The 17,801-nt window shown below is 40.9% G+C and overlaps 1 protein-coding gene across 6 annotated transcripts in view; it reads left to right on the top strand.

The window, feature by feature from the left end:
- Positions 1-2,047: 2,047 nt before the first annotated feature.
- Positions 2,048-17,801, top strand: part of LOC148041143 (uncharacterized) — a 141,676-nt gene continuing 125,922 nt past the window's right edge. For 5 of the 6 annotated variants that reach the window (XM_087676998.1, XM_087677006.1, XM_087677015.1 and 2 more), the window contains exon 1: positions 2,048-2,219. In XM_087676998.1, the coding sequence (XP_087533124.1) occupies positions 2,111-2,219 (109 nt within the window). In that variant the 5' untranslated portion in view covers positions 2,048-2,110. The remainder of the gene's footprint in view (positions 2,220-17,801) is intronic. The other variant, XM_087677011.1, reaches the window with a different exon arrangement.

Raw genomic sequence — 17,801 nt, 5'->3', positions numbered from 1 at the left:
AGGCCTACACCAAGCCTCAGCAAGCCTTGATAGGCTGGAATCAAGATCCATGTGAAGGAAGCTCCAAGAGGTGTGAGCTATGGCTGCCCACAACCTGTGAACACCCTTGTGAGTTGAAAACTGAGTGAGAATAAAGATCTCATACCTCGTGTAGAAGGCCGGGATGAGCTCTTGAAGACCTGCTCTGATACCTGCTGAAGGGGATGCAATGGCAATGGAGAAGGAGAAGAGAAATATGCGGGAGAGAAGAGCACGCACAATGTAGGTGCTATCCAACTGAACTGATAGCCTTATTGCACTATCATATTATATATGAATAAAGAATGGGCGATCACAATATACACAGGTAGGCCCAGAGGCCTTTTACCCCAACAGTGCAGATATTGATGATGGATTGCTTGGCTAGACGAGTCCACATGTCTACACTTAGCATGTTGGTGGTTATTATGATCCTCACATGGCCACTGAATTATCACTTATTATATTTAGTTTGTTGCATCTACCTATAACTGGCATAGTTATAGCACCAGTTGATTAGTATAGTCAGTTATGCACTTGTTGACTTAGTAGTCCACTTTCCCTTATGTTGTATCTTATCTATACTTTGTGTATATTGTATTGTGTGTTGAAGAAGAGAGGAAGAAACCAACAAGAAAACATTTTAGCCTCCATCTCTCTTCTTGTGTACTTGAGTTATAATCTTCCTCTCGTGTGTATGGTGTGTGTTTGGTGCAACAGCTCAAGCAAGTTCCCTTACCACGTGATTCTTGACAATATCCTTGAAAACCATTTGTAGGAGAAACTCGAAAGATAAGAGAGGGCCAATTCTAAGTAGGAGGTGCACCAAGAGAACAAGGTGGAAGTAGTGGAAATGGATGATAATGCAAATGGTTATGTTACATCCACAAGTCAATCTACATCCAAGAAGGAGGTTGGGGAATGCTATAGAAGTCTATCTCAAATGCCAAAACCTCAATGAATTGTGTTACTTCCTACAGTCATTGTGAAGTTGATCTTTGTCTACTTGGATGGTATTTGATAGACTATTGATAATACCTAGCCATTGAAGAAGACTGTCCTACCTAGTGCTCCAATGTATTGATCTAAAGGAGATGTTGAGTAGCCATTACTTTGCTTTAGTAAGATAGCATTCTTGGTGGGACTTCAACTACTTTTTGATGTGAAACTAATCCTTGTTAGAAGGATTCTATTGGTTGACTTCTCCTTGGCACCCAAAGAATTGAAGGATACTCTTATCATGAAGAACCATTGCAAATACATCAAAGAATACATGATTGCACTTTTAGCCGCATTGCCAATTGGTAGACATGAAAAGACATGACTACTATACATGACTGGACACTCCAAACCACTTTGACTATTGGACCACCCAATGTTTAGCACCCAACATTTGCCACATCATTCTCTCTCATGCACCGTGTTTTGCTGTGTCATACCATTAGCCCTTTCTTTCCTTTGTTAGTCTTTAGCAAAATGCTTCACAAACGGAACAAATATTAGGACAAGCTTAGAGATTGACATCACCACTAGCTTGATCTCATTAGGATCAAATAACTCTGGTATATCAAGAATCTTCCCTTCTATTCTAGAGAATAAAAGCTCGTTTTTAGCTTTGAGAGCCTTGTTTGTTGCTGCAATTATAGAAGCAATGGACAATATTTTTCCTATAGTCTCAACCAAGACATCAATTTTCAATTTAGCCATATATGTAGGCTATGAAAATTGACCCATACTAGGCATTTAGTTTGAAGCACCTCCTCAAAACCATGTGCTAGGGCATAAACTAAACCATGTTAACCTTAAGTCCAATGGCGGAACCCAACACCAAATCCCGCTTAGCTTTGGATGTGATTAAACCAATAATAAAGAACCCTTTGCCAATGAATTTGATTTGTGATAGTGCTGCCAAAGGTGAGCTAGAACTCCTCCGAAGGTTTTGTTTTAGACTAATCATTAAGGTATTAAATTGTTGGTTTCTACTATAACTAGTCTAAAACACGTGTTTAGTGATAGGAACCAATGCCTTTGGATCAAAGCCTTGCATGTAAGACGATGGATGGTGGTGCTAGATTGCTGATCATGGCCATTCATGCAATGGCGTTCTACGGGAGACGACGAAGGGTCAGTCGCTGTCCGATGCGCGTTCAAACGAGGGTTGCACGAGTTGCGGCGGGTCGCACGCTTTGTCTCTCTAACTGGTACGATTCCAATGGTTCTGTGCTGCCGACTCGACGACGAGGAGAGAGAGAGAGAGAGAGAGAGAGAGAGAGAGAGAGTGTGTGTGTGTGTGTGTGTTTGGTCGTCTGCTGCATTACTCTCCGGCTGTATGCTGGGTAGATATTCGGTCTGTCCGGCGTGGCTTCACACACCGCCTTCTTGATTCTTTTTCCGTTTTACATCAAAATATTTGTTAGCATTGCCAGGAAGTGCAGACAGTTATGCGATAGCACTTTGTCACGATCTAGATGCATGTTGGGAGAAACATTACTTGTCGGCTTGTATTCATCAAACACTCCTTTCGCTGCAACTATAAATAGTACTGTTGTAGCCTCTTAAAGGCCTTGCTCAGCACTTGGAGGTGCTCTTGCATGCTGCAATATGCGACAAAATATCAGATAGACAGCCAGGGTCCTTATTTGGATTGAATGGGCCGGGCCAAAGGGCATAGGATGGGCACATGACATGGCGGGCTGCCCAAGGTAGTAGCTGAGGGATTTTGAGGTTTTTTGAAGCAACACGATGCAATGTTGAAATATATATTGCGAGTTTGTCAAGCAAGGAACTATGAATGATGGTAAGGCAACAATAGGCATGCATCTAGGCTGCAAATTAACTTGGAGGATGGTCTTGAAGAGGAATTGAGTAGGCTGCAAAGCTAACTCGGAGGATGGGCTTGAAGAGGAGTTGATGAGGGTCATCTGCCTTAGCTGACACACTTAAAGAGTCTCAAGCTAATCAGATGTATCCCATCTCTTGATATTGAAACGAAGGGTCCTTTTCTATTTGGATCAACCTATTTGGACGCCTTCTACCACAAATTATCATGATATCTCTTTTCCTCTTGCACTACTCCACACACTTATTCAACCACTCCCGGCAGTTTGCATATAGCCTCTTTGAGCTGTTCACCCTTTTGCATGCTTGCCGTAACCAACACTTCTTTTTCCAGGTCATTCGGATCACTGATATTCAATATATAAGATGATGAGCAAAATCAATGTCTTCAACTCTCAACCTGAATAGCCAGCCATCTAAAAAGGAGTTGTCTTAAGGCACAAAGATAAGCATTGCTTGGGACCCTTCCTTCCAAAATCTCTTCTTTAGATGATAGGGAATGGGTTTGCAGGCATGGATTTTTACATATGAAGACAAAATCCTTGTCCTAAAGAATCTCAAAAGCTTCTCTAGCGAGATTTTTTCACATCAGTATCTATTGCTGGTTTTCTCTTGCTACGAGCATAGAAGTTTCTACAACAATGCTTTTGCCGAGCAGGTTCTTGTGAGAAAATATATGAGCATAGCTGAGTTCTCAATACAGCCATAGTCTCTTTATAGTTCGAAACTTGCTATAGGTGGATCCCATTCTAAACTTGGAGGTCTACACCTGCCCATCAACCTAGTTTGTGCCTTGTTTGGACCACTATCTATGTATATCCACTAACCAACCACTCTGATATGCTGTCTTGCCCATCTTACTTGCCATCTATCTACACCATGTCATGTATTATGTCACACTTCTTCTGCAACTTTCTCCATGGTGGCCTCTCTTAGAAGCCCCCTTTGTGGTCATGTGTATTGTGCTAGACAAGTGTCATTTGTATACACCATATTATTTATCACAAATGTCACACTATTTACCGAGCTTTCTCCATGGTGGCTTCTCTTAGAAGCTTCTTCATTCACTATATGCTCTCATGAAAGCCTTGTTCAAAGTAGCACAATAGCTTCTCTTAGATATGCCCTCTCACTGGTCAATAGCTTCCTTGACAAACTTTCTACCGATAGCTTTCGTGACAAGCCCTCTTGCCATCAATGAGGTTGATTTGCTTTTGTTCTAGCCTTCTTGGTCAAGTTCTTCATGATAATTTTTCTAGAGGATGAATTTTACATTCTTAGCCAATAGTTTTATTCCAATTATCTATACAAGGATTTTGGATAGTGAGTTTCTTTTGAAGAGGACTTGATGTTGTTGAAGGTAGAGTTGGCACAAGGAGGATCATCTTCATGAAATTTTGATGTATTGTTTTGTTTACTGTTGTTGGGAATTCGATGTAGAGCAATGAGCTGATCAACATCTTAATTGAGAGATATGAGGGCGGTGTTTTTCCTTGTCCTTCGTGTTATTGGTTAAGTGTGATTATAGGTATCAAATATTTGTCATGCAGTGCTCCCAAGATTTAGTTGAGAGTTGGGGCCTTGTTGATCTACTTCTACACTAAGTCCATATGAGTCATGGTCCCATCAAGGAAATCCTAATCAATTGTCAATGGCCTTCTTGAATTTCAAGAGACCCAGACCACTTTGTTGAGCCTTGAAACCATGGCCTTTAATGAAATTAAAAGAGAGTAATTATAGAAACTTGCAAAGCATAATGAACTAAATTGAAATCTTTATGCATATCACTCACAATTGTAGAGCTTGAATGCTCCCACATTGCCAAAAATGACATGTCAGCCCCAAACCTTGACACCCCTTGCCGTGTTTTTGTAATTTTATCGAAGAGATCACCAATTTGGAGTACAAAATGCTGTTGCTCAGCTTATAGCTAGTATTTACTGATGAGCACTAGATCAAAAATCAAGTTCGCAAATCAATCAAATCATCCTGCAAACCCTACTTTAAACCATTCCCTATTTTGACCTTGAAACCTTAATGCACGACCTTCTAAATCAGTCCAACTTTACCCCTTGATATTTTTACATGACAACGGTTCTAGTTACTCTCTAACATGCACTAGCATGTGTCACCAATCAGCACATAGCTCTTTTGTTGATTGCATGGCCTGGATACACTGCATGCATGTCCAATTTCCCAACTCTGAGGGGATCAAGAGTTAATAGATCTATTCTCTTCCATGGCTGATGTCTACCTACAAACATGGGTGTTGTTTGTATTACCTAAGCAGCCTTGATTTAATGAGAGATGGCAGCAGAAGAGGAACACTCTAGCAAGAAGAAATGATGAAGTCAGTGAAGAGAGAACTCAGCTGAATACTAGATGTTTGTATTACCTAAGCAGCCTTGATTTAATGAGAGATGGCAGCAGAAGAGGAACACTCTAGCAAGAAGAAATGATGAAGTCAGTGAAGAGAGAACTCAGCTGAATACTAGATGAAAGATGAATTTAATGATCAGCCTCTCCATGTGCTATAGTATGTATCTACAATGAGGGTGCTAGAAATGAGAAGGCAAGAAATGATAACGACGAATTGAGAGGTGTGCCTATAAATAGGTAGGAAACTCTAGAAATGCTTCCGGGTGGTGCCTTGGGCCAAAGAGATGGATGGGGCCCAAAGATAGGGACAAAGGACTATAAGACCAAAAGTGACCAAAATGAGTGGACTTGGTTAGTTGTGAAGATATGCTAGGGTTTGCACTGAGAAAACATAGAATATATGAACATGACTAAAACAAGAAAACTCCAACAGTAATGCAATAAACACAAATCCTAAATCTAAAATGCAAACTTCGAACTCAAAATGCAAAAAATACAATCACAAGCAGAGAGAGAAGAGAACTTTGAAGTGAATGAATCAATGCAATAAATGAATGTAAGAATGTGTCGGAAGGTGACATCCACCAGAGACGGATCTTGAGTGTAGTAACCACCACTTAGACTTGTCGGAGTGTAGGAAAGTTCAAAATGTTGATCACCAAGGCTGTAGGCAGCTAGGCGATAATAGGAGGAGGTGTTTGATGATGAAGAGAGCAGAAAATCTACAAAATGCGGCATCTCATGGATATCGGATGATGTGTCAAGGCCTACATTGCAAAATGCAGCCTAACTGATGTTGAGCAGATGCTTGGATAGCAGAGTGGCCTCCTTGGTCAGGAAACACAGCAGTTTGGAGGGGATGATGATGTCGCCAGCAGCTAGGAGCGATGGGCTGCAACAATGGACAGGTTGGTAGGGTTTATGATGATGTGGCAGCAGTTTGGAGGGATAGGACAGCCATGGGAAGAAGGCTGATGGGTGAGATTTGTAGTGGAAGTGAGAAACCTGCACACAAGGATGGGGTTAAATGGTGGGTAGCCTATCTATTTATAGTTGTAGAAGGATCCTCCCAAATTAGGGTTTTGCATGTAGGACATAGAAACTCTTTGGAGAATGAGAGGGAATGGCTAGATCCACCACATCACAAAACATATAAGCTATCCTAACCATTTGTGGATGTCGATGGTGAAGGAAAAGGGAAAGTATATAGGTGTGGTGGTAAGGTGGTGAAAGAATCTTCGGTGGAAATAGGTTAGGATCTGCTCAAGGGTGCTCTATACAATGAGATGCATAGAGTAGTACTACACGATGAGAATATGCATGCAATAGGTGCCACTTGAATAGTTTCCCTCGTTGGGAAATTGTTCACGTATTCGAGCACCCTTGTACAAAGATGATGATCATAGTGCAATGCAAAGGGAAGGTACAATAGGGAAGGGAGGTCGACGTCGAAGATAAATATTGAATCGTGTAGAATACCAAGAAAGGATAGGAACCTCCTCAACCCTACATGTTGAGGTTGAAGGAGGAAGATGAGCTTGATGTCAGTCTTTGTGTGGTGTTGAGGAACATGATGATAGATGAAGATGAGGATGAAGTACCCCAACTAGAAGAGCAAGGTAGAAGTCATCGCCATGAAAGCATCAAGAGAGATGCTATGTGATTTGCTTGGGGAGGGGAAGCCTCCATGCTGGTAGAAGAGAATATCTCTTAGGAAGATGTGTTAGTAGTCTAGTTAGCTCATGTGTGAGTCTTGGATGTGCCGGGCATTATTGAGTTATTTAGGTATTTTTTAGTAGTCATTTAGGTTATTATTGTAGCACTTTCTTGACACTATTTTTGTCCTATTTATTCGGGCTCCTCTTCCACATTCCTACATGCATCACTCGCAAATGCAGTGCATGTCCTATTGGAGAGAGGGAGCGAGGGCCAATGCCTATGCATGACTCACTATTATATGTGACTATCTCGTGTTTGGTATATGGATTCCATTTCCTGAGCACATTTTTGAGTTCTCTTTTGTAGTGTACTTGTCTTTTCTTTGTTGAGCCAATTTCTTGGAAATTGTGCACTCTTGGACCTCGAAATTCTGAGCTTTTGCAGAAATCGTGAAATTTCTGCAACATTAGCCCGTACTTGATGTTCGGAAAGATGTATTTATGCAATTGGAGCAGATTCATTGCATAAATTTTGGGGCTTTTCACATTGGTGATGTATTTTGAGTCGTTTTGACACTGGACAGTGAAATTGCAGCAGATTCACTGCTGAGTGAGTGTCTTTTGAGTTTTGGATGCTTCAAATGTTGAAAAAGGGCAGCTTTTCTTGGTACATGTATTGCTGAATACTCACTATGCAGTGAGACAGTGGTAAATACAGCATTTGGGTCATTACATGTGGGAATTTTGGTGATGTATTACGTTGTAAATACAGCATTTAGGTCATTACATGTGGGAATTTTGGTGATGTATTACTGAAGTGGGAGCTGTTCTTCATGCAAATGTATCAGATTTGATTCGTGCATGTGCTGTAATCAGTACTTGAGACTGAAATTTGCAGCTAAACGTCTGGTTCTTGGACACCTTGGAAGTACGAGAGTGTGTACTCACTGTTACAATTCAGCAACCTTGCTATTGGCTGAAAGCATTCAACCCTTTATTGCAGTTGTGTATTGCTGAAGATGGCTGGTAGTGCATCTATGTCTGAGACAAAGAATCTCTTTGAGATTTGTAAATTTGATGGCAATGGTTTTGATCTTTGGAAAGATCGTATGCAAGGTATACTCTTTCTAAAGGATTGTGATGATGCTTTAGAAGAATATAAGCCTATTGCTTTGTCAGATGAGGATTGGACTAAAATGAATAAAAAGGCCATTACTTACATTAACATGGCTATCACAGATGATATCTTGGTTGATATAAAGGGGCTTCATACTGCCTATATAGTTTGGGAGAAACTCAAGGCTACTTATGAGAATACAACTCCTGTCAATCAGGTACATCTCATGCAGAAGTTGGTCAACTTGAAGCTTGACGAATCCAAGCCTGCCTTAGAGCATTTGAATGCTTTTACTGGTATTTTGAGTTAGTTATAGGATGCAGGTTTGCCAGCTTGATTCTTCATGATGTTAGGTATGTACTTGGCATCAAGAAGAGCTTGCTTTCTGTTAGGCAACTAGACAACAAAGGTTGCTTCACTACTTTTGGTGGTGGTATATGGAAAATACAGAAAGGATCTATGCTAGTTATTAGAGGTGGTAAAAAGGGGACTTTGTATTATCTCTATTGCAAGGCACTTCTTGGAAACTTTGTTGCAGTTGTTGAAGTACAGTCACACATGGAGTTATGGCACAAGCGTCTTGGACATATGAGCCAAAAGGGTTTGCAGGCACTCTCTTCACTTGGAAGAGTTGATGTGAAAAACTCTAAGCTTGACTTTTGTGACGATTGTGTTCTCGGTAAACATGTAAAGAGTCCATACTCTCATGGAGCCTCTAGGAAGGCATGTATCTTGAATTTAGTCCATTCTGATGTTTGCACCATGCCAATAAAAACTCATAGTGGTTTCCGTTATTTTATCTTTTATTTATGACCATTCTAGGAAGCTATGGGTCTACTTGCTTAAGCAAAAAAGTGAGGCATTGGATGCTTTTAAAAGGTTTTATGCATTGGTTAATACTAAAAAAGGCTTAAAGTTAAAATGCATAAGTACAAATAATGGGGGAGAGTATGTATCCAAAGAATTCAATAAGTTTTGTGATGACAATGGGATTAAAAGAGAGCTTATAGCTCCTTACAATCCATCATCTAATGGTGTGATTGAGCGAATGAATTGCACGTTATGTGAGAAGATTCGGTGCATGCTATCCACAGCTAATCTCTCGCAATCATTTTGGGGAGAGGCACTTAAAGCCCGGTGTATATTTGCAACCGATCTCCACGTCGTGCACTTGAAAGTGGCATCCCTGAAGAGGTTTGGTCTGGCAAACTTGCTTCATATGACCACTTAAGAGTCTTTGGCTGCGAATGCTATGTACATGTATCTATTGATAGCAGAACCAAACTTGACATGAAATCTCATAGAGGCATCTTCATGGGTTATGGAGATGAAGGTGAAATGGGCTATAAAGTTTGGGTTCCAAGTATGAAAAAGGTGCTACGCGGTTGGGATGTGGTATTTAATGAGTCAAAGCTGCTGAAAAAAGTCACATCTAATGACTCAGACAAAAAGAAAGTTAAATTTCAGCATGATCAGTTACTTGAGCAACCATCAACCACTGAAAATTCAGCTCCTTTTGATGCTGATCATGACAATCAGCGTATCATTATTGAGCCAAATGAAAATGGGCAGCAAGGGGATGCTGAACATCAGCTTGAGCACCAAAACAACATGCTGAAAATGAATTACAGCAGTCTGAAATTGTATTACAGCAACCTGAACATGCAGTTCAGCAGCCAAACAATGAGGTCATTGACATTCCCTTGGATGTGGATCCATTACCTGATAACACAGATCATTGGGTAAGAAGGTCTACATGTGTCAGAAGACCTATACAAAGATTTGATCATTCTTTGGACTGCATTTTGCTCATAGATGAAGGTGAGCCTCTTACGTATAAAGAGGCCTTATCATGTGAGTTAAAGAAAAAGGGGGAGCTAGCTATGCAAGAAGAAATGAAGTCATTGTATCAAAATGATACTTGGGATTTGGTTACATTGCCCAAGGATAGGAAAGCCATTTCTAACAAATGGGTCTATAAAATCAAATGTGTGGATGGCAAATCCAAATATAAAGCCAGACTTGTGGCTAAGGGCTATACACAAAAGGAGGGCATTGATTTTCAGGAAGTGTTTTCTCCTGTTATCAAAATGACCACTCTTCGAGTGTTATTTGCCATTGTAGCATCTATGGATCTTGAACTTGATCAGATGGATGTTAGAATGGCATTTCTGCATGGTGATTTGGAAGAAGAGCTGTACATGAAACAGCCTGAAGGCTTTGTTATACATGGAAAGGAGTATTTGGTATGTAAGCTTAAGAGAAGCTTATATGGTTTGAAATAGGCTCCTAGACAATGGTATAAAAAGTTGGATGCCTTTATGCTCTCACATGGATTTGAAAGTAGTGCAGATCACTGCTTATATATTAAGAAGGCTGATGATGGAAGCCTTATGATACTTGTGCTTTATGTGGATGATATGTTTATTGCTGGTAAGCATAAAAGCTAGATTAATGCATTGAAAGACAGTTGAATTTAGCCTTTTCCATGAAGGATTTGGGTGCAGCTGAACATATTTTTGGCCTGCGTGTAACACGAGATAGAAAGCAACAGCTCTTATTTCTCTCACAAGAAAAGTACATCAGCAAAGCACTTGATCATTTTTCTATGGCTGATGCTAAGCCTCTTGGTGTACCTTTTTCACCTTATCTCAAGCTTAGCAAAGTAGATTGCCCAAAAGATGATAAGGTAGCCAGTACTATGAAGGGTCTTATGCTTCAGCTTATGGTTCACTCATGTATGCTATGGTTGCCACTAGACCTGACATTGCTTACGCAATGGGAGTTGTAAGCAGGTTCATGTCAAATCCTGGCAAAGCACATCGGGAAGCAGTGAAATGTATCTTACGGTACCTTAAGGGCACACAAAGAAAATGTATTTGCTATGGCAAGGATATGTTAGATGTGCAAGGGTATTGTGATGCAGACATGGCAGGTGACTTGGATACTCACAAGTCTATTAGCAGGTACATCTTTACCTTGACTGGTGGGGCGGTTTCTTGGTGCTCTAGATTGCAAAAAATAGTAGCCGATGCACTTAGCCGTAGGCCATCATTAAACAATATTTGTGTCATTTCTACTTCTTCGTTAGACACAATGAAAAATACTTATTTTCAAGATCCTGATTTTCATGATGTTTGGGTAAATTTATCTAATAATCAATGGATCCCTACTAATAACTTTTCTGTTTTCGATGGTTTTCTGTTTTATGAAAAAAGGTTATGTATTGCTAATCCTTTTCGTCATTTCATTATGCAAGAAGTACACGAGCCTCCTTATATGGGACATCGTGGTATTATCTCCACACTTAGAAATTTACACGAAGATTTTTATTGGGCAAATATGCAACGTGTTGTCTCTAATTTTGTTTCTGAATGCATTGTATGTCAACGCATAAAAAGACATCATGGTAAGTCATATGGTTTATTACTTCCATTACCTATCCCTAATTCACCTTGGGAGCAGATTTCTATGGACTTCATTACAAGTTTACCACAAACTTCTTTATAGAATAATATATGATATGGACCATAGTTAATAGATTTAGTAAACAGGCTTACTTCATTGCTTGTAAAAAGACCTTAAGCGCTATACAAGCCGCTAACTTATTTCTCAAGCATATTTTTGTGCACCACGGATTGCCGAAAATTATTGTGTCCGATCGAGATCCTCGATTTTGTAATAATTTTTGGATTACATTGTTTACTAACTTAAGAACTAAGATTGATTTTAGCTCTGCATTTCATCTAGAGACTAACGGTGAAACAGAGGCCACAAATAGCACAATTTTGGATTTAATCCGTGCTTATACAATTTCTTCTCCAGCCACATGGGATAATCATTTGTACCTTCTACAGTTTGCTTACAATACTACCACTCACACTGCTACACAAAAGGCACCTTTTGAAATTGTTTATGGTCACAAATTGCCAACTCCCACATTTCGTCCAACTCAGAAAATACCTTCTATTGACGATTGGATTCAAAATCATTCAAGTATTTATGAGCAAGTTAAACAAATGCTAGCAAAGGCCCAACAATTATATGTGAAACAAGCAAATAAAAAGAGGCAAGCCATGATTTATAAAGAAGGAGATTATGTTTGGTTACGTGTTGAAAAACGTAGACTCCATAGTGTAGAAAAGAACCCGAATGTAAAATTAGCTCCTCGTTTCTATGGACCTTTTAAAATTCTCCATTGTATTAATCCTAATGCTTATAAATTAGAGGTACCTCATCATTGGAAAATCCACAACACTTTTCATATTAGTCTTTTGCGTCCCTTTAAAGGTTCTCTTCCTGTTCACCCTGTTTATGACTCACCACCCTTGATTGTAGATGACCATGAAATCCTAATCCTTGAAACAATTATTGATGTTGACTATATGACCACTAGAATTGGAAATACTTATCTTCGTTATCTTGTTAAATTCCACAATCACCCTGTTGAGGAAGCTCAATGGATGCATGCTCGTGATTTGCGACCTTTTTCCAATTTATTGTCGCCACATCTAGCCAATAGCAATTGAGGACAATTGCTATCCCATCTCGGGGATATGTTGCCAAGTGGCACCTACGCAAAGGGATGAGCGCCTTAAATGGTTCTCCTTTGTGTGTACGTTGGCGGGATGAGCACCTTAAATGGTTCTTTGCCAATGCAGGGCACGTTCCTAAGAATTGTCTTAGGCGGAAGGTCGATGGGGATGCCTATCCTTTTTGGGCATCGATGTAAGTGTGAACGTGGGTGATACCATTTTATCCACACGAGTATTAACGTCTTCGTGAATTAATTATTGTATGGAATTCCAAATTAATTGATTTATGTGGCTAGTTGCAATTATTGGTTATTATTCTAACATGATTTTCTGAATTTTTAGCAGCTGATGTGTAGAGCAAGGAGAATTGGAAAGGCGCCGCACTCGCAAGCATTTTAAAGATTATTTTCTCAAGAATTTATTTGGCAATTATTGGATTATTGTATTAGACGCACCGCTATTTCTTATAAAGCGTGCGCATAGCCTCTATGTAAAGATTGATTATCAAAATAGATTTTTAGAAGATATGTCCAATAAAATATTAATGGTTCTAGAGAGTTGTGGGATTCACAACTGCTAGCATCCATTAATTCAGATTACTCTATCTCTTTTCCAGTATACTCAAACTCTTTATGCAAAGAGTGATTGTAAAGGGTCTAAATCTTGGGCAAAGAAGATTTCATAATATTATTATAAATACGGCATGAAGGGAGCTGCCCACTTCATGTCAGGGGGAGATTGTACCCAATCTTGTGTCGTTCCATCTTACTTTACTCTCTCTTTTAGTCTATTTTTAATTTCTCATGAGTCGTATGTAATTTTATGAGTAAAAGAGAGAAAGAGGGAGCTTCTTCTATTTGCTACGCGCAAACCACGCATCCGTTGTTCGCAACACACAACCCCGTCCGATCGCAACAATCGAACACACCACTTTCTTACAATTCCGAGAATCGGACGAGAAGGAATCGGACACACTATCCTGTTCGATCGGACGCTCGCCCGTCCGATCGTCGGAATCGGACCTAGCACATTGTCTGATTGGACATACATTCAATCGGACCAAGGATCCCCGTTCGATTCCGAGAATCGGACGTGTCCTAGTCGGACCAAGCTTGAGCTATCCGATTGGTCACACCTTGTCCGATTGTGACAATTGGATCCAACCCTGTCCGATTCTTAGAATCGGACAGTGGTAAATCAGACATCCGATTTTCAAAATCGGACACAGCCTGAGGAAGAAAAAAATAAAAATTTTACTCCGATGGCACTAACAATCCTCTCTAATAGCCTCCGAGGTGCCCACACATGGCCCAACACCCTCATATAATGCATAAATATCTAGTCTCTATAATGCATGCATGAGGCACCATATTAAATGCTTTGTGAAGAGCTCTTGCCTCGTAGCATCTCTAAGAGGCAATGTCACTTGTGCAAATATTGGAGCTCTTGCCTTGTTGCATCTCTAAGAGGCAATGTCACTTGTGCATAGTGCTCAATGAACCTACGTCAAAACATTATCAATTCCAAGAACATGCTTATCTCCAATGCATCCTTAGGGCAAGGCCACTCCATGATTGCCTTGACCTTCTTAGGATCAAAAAGAAATCACCTTTGCTGAAATGATGTATCCCAAATAAGAGATAGACATAATGTAGGATTCACACTTCTTGTTCAAGAAAATTGTATTCTCTTGCAACAGCTATAGTATCATTTGCAAGTGATCATAATGCTCCTCTTGAGACTCATGGTAGATCATGGTCCTCTTGAGACTCATGGTAGATCAATATACCATTGCAAGTGATCATAATGCTCCTCTTGAGACTCATGGTAGATTAATATACCATCTAGGAAATTAATAATGCACTTTCCAAGAAGAGGCTGCAGCACCCAAGCCATGAGTCTAGAATCCCAAATAGAGTGCGAAATGCAATCTTTGGAATATCTTTTGCAATCTAAATCTAGTGATAATCAGACTTTAAATCCAGCTTGCTGAAAATCATTGATCTTGCTAGCTGATCTAGTAACTTATCTATCCATGGCACGGGAAACTTATTTTTAATGACAGTGAGCTTATGGAGTGCCTTGATGGTGTTCGGCAGTTGAAGAAGAGTCTCGACTAGTAGGGCGACAGCCGAAACCTGGAAATGCAATAGGTAGATGGTTGGAAATTAGGATGCCTACCTGTAGAAGGGTGGTAGATAGCAGGGACAACACTCAAACAAGCTCCACAAACTGGTGATGTCCTGTGAAAGGGATGTGGGGAGCAATGGGTGATGAGAGGGTTGGCTGATGGGTGGCTGGAATCAAGGAAGTTGGGATGCACAAACACAAAACTCCTATTAATAGAGTTTTGAGAGTGCAAGTCACATCTCCATTCTCTTTTCGTAATTGAAAAGTTTGAAGATGGTATGCAAGTCACAATCTCCACTCTCTTTTCATAATTGAAAAGTCCCACCCCAAAATAGCCAAGGTATTGGGCAATGGTTGCTTGTTGGCTGCCCAAGAATCTAGCAAGATTGTAGAGGCGATGCCAGAGGGAAATCTTCTTTCAGATAGCCTTATTTGTAAGATCTTACTTTTTTTTTTTTGGATGGGGAAATTTAGCATCGTCCATAAATGGAATCAGTGTAAGATAAGGCTAGGGAATTGCCATCACGAGGATGTGAAATTTTGAGATGCTTTAATCTTGCTGATAACATTTAATTAAGTTACTAATCAAATGTGCAAGGTTGTTTAGCACATGTGATGCCCATGGTAGTTATTTCATGGTAACATTCCAAGGACCCCGAGGATGGAGTGGGTCTCAAAGGCAAAAGTTGTGACAAGCTATACTAGCTGGGCTTTGGTGGTTAGCTGGATGGGCTTTGGTGTCATTTTTGATCCTAGGATAATTGTGTTGGGCATTTCACTCACGCCTCACTTACGCCTATGCTCACATCGGAGTGTCGGTGATCAATAGGACATTGGGTCACTTTTTACTCTCGGTAGGAGAGGTTTTTCCCCCCAGACTTATGGTATTATTTCGTATGTGCTTATGACACACACTTACAGGCACTTTCCGTGTTTGGGTGTGAACACTCCCCTACAACCCTAAGGTTTAAGGGTTGTACCTTGTACTTTCAGTTCACACTCTTTCAGTCTATTGCATTGGGTGTCGTGCTTCACTCTCTACTGTCTACTATTTTCTGTGCTGAGCTTCGATCCTGCCATCCTCTCTCACATTTGGTATCAGAGCAACATTGGCTCTGTTCAGCCGAGGTTCCGTTCAGCTTAGCTCAACTCTGTTCAGCTCAGCTCCCAGCCAGCACCAGTCAGCAAAGGAGCTCGTCAGCCAGGTCGTCCTGCACCCGATAGGTCCACCACAACAGTGCCTAGTCTCAGTGGCAGCTCCTGCCCTTACCTTGCACGCTAGCGTCAGAGCTGCTTGTCTTCTGCACCCTTTCCAGTGCCAGTAGTGTTGCCTACCTGCACTGCTTATTCTGTGTTGCCCCTGCCTTGGTCTGAGCCCGCCAGTTTGCTGGGAGCGCCGCCAATGTGGGCCCATCCGCTTGGACTCTGCTGCTTGCCACCTGGACCTCAGGTGCTTGCCTCTCCCTGTGCCATTTCGACCCTGCATCCGCAGCTCGTCCGTTTGCCCAACGCTGCCCCCTATGCCCGTGACCAGCGACGCCTGCCTGCTGAGCGCTGTCCACCCGTTTGTTTGAAGTGCTGCCTTTGACATCATCTGCAACCTGACCAACGTCCGTCCTCTCCACGGCCACCGTCAGGCCCCTTCGTCACCCATTAGCACCATGCTGACTAACCCTCTGACTTGACAGCCACCTGTGGTCAGCGACAGCCCGTCATTACTAAGGTATTTTTTTAATTTTTTAAAACCTTTTTTATTCTAGAATAAATTTCTAGAAGAGGGGGTTTTTACGCAAGCAGGCACGGATTTCGGGAAACGTGTCTGGGACACATTGGATGCAAATTTTTGGGCACATTCATAAAATTTTTTGGGGCTTTTATGTTTTTTGAGGACATTGGCATATGTATTGCAGTTACAGTCATTGATAGACTGTTTTGAACAAATTTGGGGCAAGAAATTTTGGGCTTTTGCTAGTACAGTGTTGCTTGACACTGATTGTGCGTTGGACTGCGTGCATAAAAGACAGTTTTGACAGAGTGCACCTTTGTACACTAATTGCAGAAAGTTATTTCCTGCAATTTCAGGAAATTTTCAGATTTCCAGTGAAATTCTGCTTCGACATTACTCTTTTGCATTTTTTGGTAATTGAAAAATCATGGCAAATTAGGGAGGAGATGTTTTCACCTATGTATCCAAAGAGAACAGATTGGATGGAAATAACTATTCACTTTGGTCCTTCATGATGAAGAATGTACTTGTGGCAAAAAATCTTTGGGATTATGTCAGTGGAGAAGAAGCTCGACATGGAGTTGTGGCTCCAACTACTCCTCCTCTAGGAGGACTCCAGGAGGACATGCACCACGGGCACCTCAGCCACTTCCCCAAAGAACAACAACTCAAAAAGCATGGGATACACGGGATGCACAGGCTTTGTCGGTGATTGCATTGACAGTTTAGCGGTCAATCATTTCCCATATTTGTTCAGCAGCTTTTTTACGAGAAGCTTGGCTAACTTTGGAGCAGATGTTTACAGGCAAGAATGAAACTTGTATCTCTTTCTTAAAGAAAGAGCTAGAGACATTGAAAATGGATGAAGGTGATTCTATTCATGATCTCACTTCAACAAAATTCAGGACTTGCAAGAGCAAGAGGAGGAGCAAACACGGAGGAATAGTGGTATGGATGCTATAATCCCTGAGTAGGCTTTTATGGCTAGATAGAAGGGCACAGGCAGCCAAGTGAAGAATGCTCTGCAGAGTTCTGGCATATCACAGGCAAACAAAAAACAAGGAGGCACACAAGCCAAAAATGACAAATGCCATTATTGCAAGAAGCTAGGCCACTACATCACTGAGTGCAGAAAGCGCATTGCCAAAGAGAAGAAAAAGGAGTCATGAATGTCTGTTTCTGATGCTCCTTCCATTGCTACTGAGTCCGCGTCCTTTGTTGCAAACAGAGACTATTGTTTCTACACATGCAGTTATGACACCTCTTGGGCAAATTGAGCATTCAGCTCTATTAAGGATGCAGACACTTGGTTTTTTGACAGTGGTGCTTCTAGGCATATTACATCTCGGAGAGATTTATTTGTATCTGTTCATGCAGCTCCAGTTGGCAAGTCTGTAGAG

This window comes from Lygodium microphyllum, chromosome 1, assembly GCF_053477565.2.
Source record: "Lygodium microphyllum isolate KBCC chromosome 1, Lygodium_microphyllum_v1.1.10, whole genome shotgun sequence".
Taxonomy (NCBI): Eukaryota; Viridiplantae; Streptophyta; class Polypodiopsida; order Schizaeales; family Lygodiaceae; genus Lygodium; species Lygodium microphyllum.
This window is presented reverse-complemented; position numbering and strand designations above follow the sequence as displayed.